General features: G+C 51.1%; 1 protein-coding gene across 1 annotated transcript; it reads right to left on the bottom strand.

The window, feature by feature from the left end:
- Positions 1–264: 264 nt before the first annotated feature.
- On the bottom strand, positions 265–2702 carry GRIFIN (galectin-related inter-fiber protein). The gene is made up of 4 exons (XM_065850295.2): positions 2691–2702; positions 1110–1189; positions 853–1015; positions 265–429 (listed from the first exon to the last, which is right to left on the bottom strand). The coding sequence occupies exons 1-4, from the start codon at positions 2700–2702 to the stop codon at positions 265–267; spliced, it is 420 nt and encodes a 139-aa protein (XP_065706367.2).
- Positions 2703–4839: the final 2137 nt, after the last annotated feature.

Here is a 4839-nt window from a genome sequence, read left to right as displayed (position 1 = left end):
CAGCCAAGATAAGACCTACAAAACCCATTGTGCACCCTAAGGCATAGTAGGGGCAGAAGGTCTTTGGTGATCTGGGCTGCAGTTACCGACATGCATTGGTGGCGTGTGGTGGGAATGACCGTCGCTTCCACTACAAGGACATATGCATCGCTGTCTCCCTGACTGGTGATGGTATGTGCTGGGTGGGGAAGGGGAGGAGGTGGTCTCCAGCTGGATCAGGAGCTTAAGGAGGAATGGTCTGTGAGACTGTCCCAACTTGGGTCTCTAGTAAAGGCCTCGCTTGGTGATTTCCACTGAAGAAATGGCAATATCGTTGAGAATCTGCAGCTTGGTGACGGACGAAAGCTGCTTCTGGCGATGCTTGTACTGTAGTATTTTGTTTTCATTGATGAAAATGTGGAAGTAGTCTTGGTCAGAGTAGATTTCAACCTGAAAGAGAGATTGTGTTAGGTTCATTATGCTGCCATCATGTCGGTGAGTGCCCAAATCTGGGCACAGACATCCTGCCAGAGCTGACACACACTGCTCATCCCTTCTTTGGGCAAAAGGAGGGAATAATTGAGCTTCTGCTTTGTGATAGCAGAAATCAGTGATAATTCAAAGTTTAAATTGCAAACAAATGCAGCATCCAGGATTTAGTGCTGAGGCTCTGCATGTCCGTGCCAGAGTTGGGTGTAAATCAGCAGCAAAATCAGGGGACAATGGAGATAATAAGAGGTGATGGAGCCAGAGAGGGGGTGTCACTGGTTGTGGTGCTGACAGGGAAGGCAGGGCTAGAGCCAGGAGGACCCTGGTACTGGCTGTGTCACTCCTGTCCTACCCAGGGAGACTGGTGGGGTGACACAGTGTTACCTGGAATGGCTCCATTGCTTCAAAGGGGAAGGTGTTAATAACCTCTTCCTCTCCCCAGCAGTTGGCGAGGAAGGAGTTGCAGATGATTCTGGAGCTGGAGAAGCGGGGGTTAAAATGGAGAGCGATTTGGTCCCCGGGGTCACAGAGCAAATTAATTTCAAACCTAAGACGATGAGAGAAAGAAGTGATGGAGAGCCATGGAGCGATGCCGCTGGCTCTCACGAGGCAGGAGAGCTGCGAGCGGGCTGTGTCCTTACATGCTCGTACTGGAACTGGTCTCGCCCTTGACCACGATGCTCCAGCCGGGACACATCCCCTCTGGGTACAGGGCCTCGAACTGTTGGTCAGGAGGTGACAGTGAAGCGTGGCAAGGTGGGAGAGATGCACAGCCCTGCTCATTTCTTACACGTCTCCATATTTCTCACCCTCTCATTATAGTCTTCATTCTCCCCATTTCCCATGCAGGCACACTCTCTACCTCTGCTTTCTTCTCACTCCTCAATAATCTCAGGGCCTCTAAACTGATAAGAAATGAAGCTACAACATCCAATTGATGAGGTGGGATTTGCTACGCTCAAGGTCTTTTGTAAAGAGCTGGGTGGAATCAGGGAGCAAAAATTAAAGAAGGACCTGAGTGCCCTAATTGTCGGCAGGACAAAAGATGCTCTGCTCCTCTTCCTGCCTGAGCAATACAAAATCTAAAGCAGAAATCTTTGTGATGTTTTGAAGCAGGGTGCAAAAGACAAGAACTGATCAAAGACTGGGCGTAATGCGGCATCCAGCCTGTCTTCATCTGGTGTTACAAGGGTAACTCTTCCCACGAGCTCCTGCCTTATCCCCTGTTCCACCTGCTACCCACATCTCCAAGGTTAAACTTGCAAAAAGTGAGCTGGAAAATGTTCCTTTTTGAATAATTAATGGTTTTATTAAATAACTCATTTTAATAAGAACTGCTTGCCGTTTCACTCCACGGTTTTTTTTTAGGACTTTAATGATCTTGCATTTCTGAGCATCCTCCTCTCCCAAACTTGTTGCTCACACTGGAAAAATCTCTCTGGCCTTGGCATCTCCATTGCCAGCTGCATGCCTGCCTCTCCCTTCCTATAGCTCAGGACTTTCACTCTCCTGTTTCTCTCTCTACCATGATTTCCCATTTCCAAGGCATTTTGGGGGTATGCGCATTTTGGGGCAGGAGCTGAGACATGGCAATGGCCCATCTCATGCCCTTATGACTGGTTAATTTTGGAGGGTAGTTTTAGGAACCTGTGCGTGGTCATCAAAGGCTCTGACCGCACCAGTGTTCACCCCTGTGAAGCACGGAGGGCTGATGGAGCTGACAGTATGGTTTCAAACAGTGAATGGTGATGGCAGCACCCAGGTTAGCCTTGCCTTGATCCTTAGCTTATCATTACACACCCCCCCAGCAAAAGCCACACCACATACACAGAAAACAGCAATTCCCTCTTTGCTGCCAGCTGTCCCAGCAGAGATGGATGGCAAAGTACAGATCTCCTCTGCTAAAGTGCTGGTTTTATTTTGGTCTCAGCTTAAACTCTGTGCTGCTATCAGGGCAGCATTACTCCAGACCAGCCCTGGCATAACTGAGATGAAAAATCTGTGCTATGACCTTTCCTAGAAAGCCACAAAACTCTGAGCTTTGCAATAGCCTGGACTGCACTGAAATGGAGGGGCCGCACCACAGGTAGCACCCCCACATCTTTCAGGATTTCTACCTTTCTTATGCTCATCTGTGCCTCTTTCCTTTATCCACCGCGTGACCCTGTGCCGTCACCCATCAGACAGACCACGCTGTGCCAGACCCTGTCCCCACCGCTTACCCGCAATGCCATCCCGCTCGCCTGCCCCTGTGCCGCAGACCCCGCTGGGTGTGCAGCCAGAGGGGTCTATATAGGGACCACCGGCCAGGAGCCCACGTGTGCGGGGATTAGCGGTGACAGCGGGCTGCGGAAACGGCTGGGAGATGGGGAGCAGCAAATCCCACTGCTTGCCCAGCGGGGTCAGCCTGCTCATGCGTGTAGGGCTAATCCAGCCCTGCCGCTGCCCGCACAAAGGCAGTGATGGCCAGGCAGTCCTGAGCTGTGACGTGATGGAGCTGGTGTGGGGCAGCGACAGGGCGGAGAGGTACCGGGCTGTAATCTGGGGGGACAGATGTGTTTAATGCATGAAGAAAGGATGACGACTTCCAAAGCTGGGGGAGATACTGGGAGTAAGGTCCAGAGAGAAAGGAGAAATGGTTGCTCCCACAGGGACTCAGCTTCACCCTGATCAACAGAGATTTCTTTTTCTCTCTATTTTCCTTTTTGCTTACTCTTTGTGGGTCAGAGCCTGGCCTGAAATGAGCTGATGCAGCTTTGTCACAGCCGCATTTCCACCTCGCGATGCCCTGGGGCCAGTAGGGCTCGGGATGCTGCTGTGCTGAGCTCAGCACCACCCGGCTCTGTGTTTCCCTTCCCTGCTGGGGACAATACAGGGATTTGGGAGCAGGGCAAGGGAGCCTTTGTCTGACATTTCCTGTCATGGAAAGGCACCAAGAAATGCGTAGTGATGAAACTAATTTCGGTGATGGGGGTTTTCATACTGACAGTCAGCATGTGCTAATGTACAGCTGCACATCCCCCCATCCTTTATGGGGTAAATGCATTAAAAACAGATGCTGGCCACAACTCTGTGTGCATGGGAGGCTGTGATGCTCCCTGGCTGGTCCTACAGGAATTCATGGCTTTCATGGTTAAAACCTCCTCACTGTAGGGACCACAGTGCTAATGTTATTTAATGTGTTTATTATATTTCCAGCAGATAAGAAGAATGAGAGCTACTATCCCAGGCTCTGGTGCCCTTGGCAGATGACTAAAAATGCAACCCAGTGGACACAGAAGCCATCAGCCTCTCTCAAGGCTGAAAAAGCCAAGTCCCAGGCTGGGATTTGCCTGTTTGGACTCCAACAAAACCAAACCGTGTGAAGCTGAGCTCTGCCGTGGTCTTCTTGCTCAGCTCCCTGCTCTCCAGGTACGATGTGCTGAGGTGGTGGTGGCAGGGCCAGGGACATCCCACCCATCCCACCTTGGGCTGCTGCAGGATGCTGGACATTGGCCTCTCCGATCTGTCCAGCTGTGTGTCTCCTCTACTCCTGACCTGAACCCAAAGTTGTGTTTTCATCCCCCAAATCATCCTGCCCTGCTTGTTTCTCCTGCCAGCCAAGCAAGGGACTATGGGGAGAAGGGGTTGCTTTTGAGATATGCACTGCAGTGGTGGGCAAAACCAGGCAGCGGTGCAGTCCTGCATGTAGGACAGGAGTGACTTGCAAGCTAAATAATTGTACCAAGTTTATTATAATTATGCTAACGAAATCAGGGGACTGGGGAAAGCTTGGGCAATACAGTGCGGGTCAGTGGAAAAGGGTTGTCAGCTGTTGGAACAGGCTACCTAGATATGTGGTTGCATCATGAGCCCTGAAGGGGTTCAAAAGACACGTATATGAGGTTCTTAGGGCTGTGGTTTAGTGGTGGACTTGACAGTGTTGGGCTAACCATTGGATCTGATGATCTTCAAGGTCTTTTCTAATCAAAATGATTCTATGATAGCAGAGGACTTTGCCCAGCAAGTGGTGGTGGCACAAATCCTGGCTCCTTTCTGTTCCCAGGGGCTGCACCTCGCCCACGTGCTGCAGAAAACAGCGTGAGTCAAAACCTCTAGAGAAGCTGTTGCAGCTTTTCATTTTGTCGCTTGTCACAAAGCTGTGACAAGCTGGCAGGGTGATGTCCAGGCCACACTGAGTCTCATTTCGGCTCCCTCCGCAGCCTCCGCTGGTGCCACCACCAGCAACAGGCGTGGAATTTGCTCGCTTGCTGCAAAAAGCTGCGTCAGGCTGAGCAGCACTGGGAGTCACAGATCTGCCCAGTGGGAGCGCAAAAAAAGGCAGTGATGGCAGGTCTGGGGAGATTGGGAAGCTCTTGAGGAAAGAGAGGG

The sequence above is a fragment of the Patagioenas fasciata genome, chromosome 15 (assembly GCF_037038585.1).
Source record: "Patagioenas fasciata isolate bPatFas1 chromosome 15, bPatFas1.hap1, whole genome shotgun sequence".
Lineage (NCBI taxonomy): Eukaryota > Metazoa > Chordata > Aves > Columbiformes > Columbidae > Patagioenas > Patagioenas fasciata.
The sequence above is the reverse complement of the archived record's forward strand: the minus strand, read 5'-3'. Positions and strand labels throughout refer to the sequence as shown.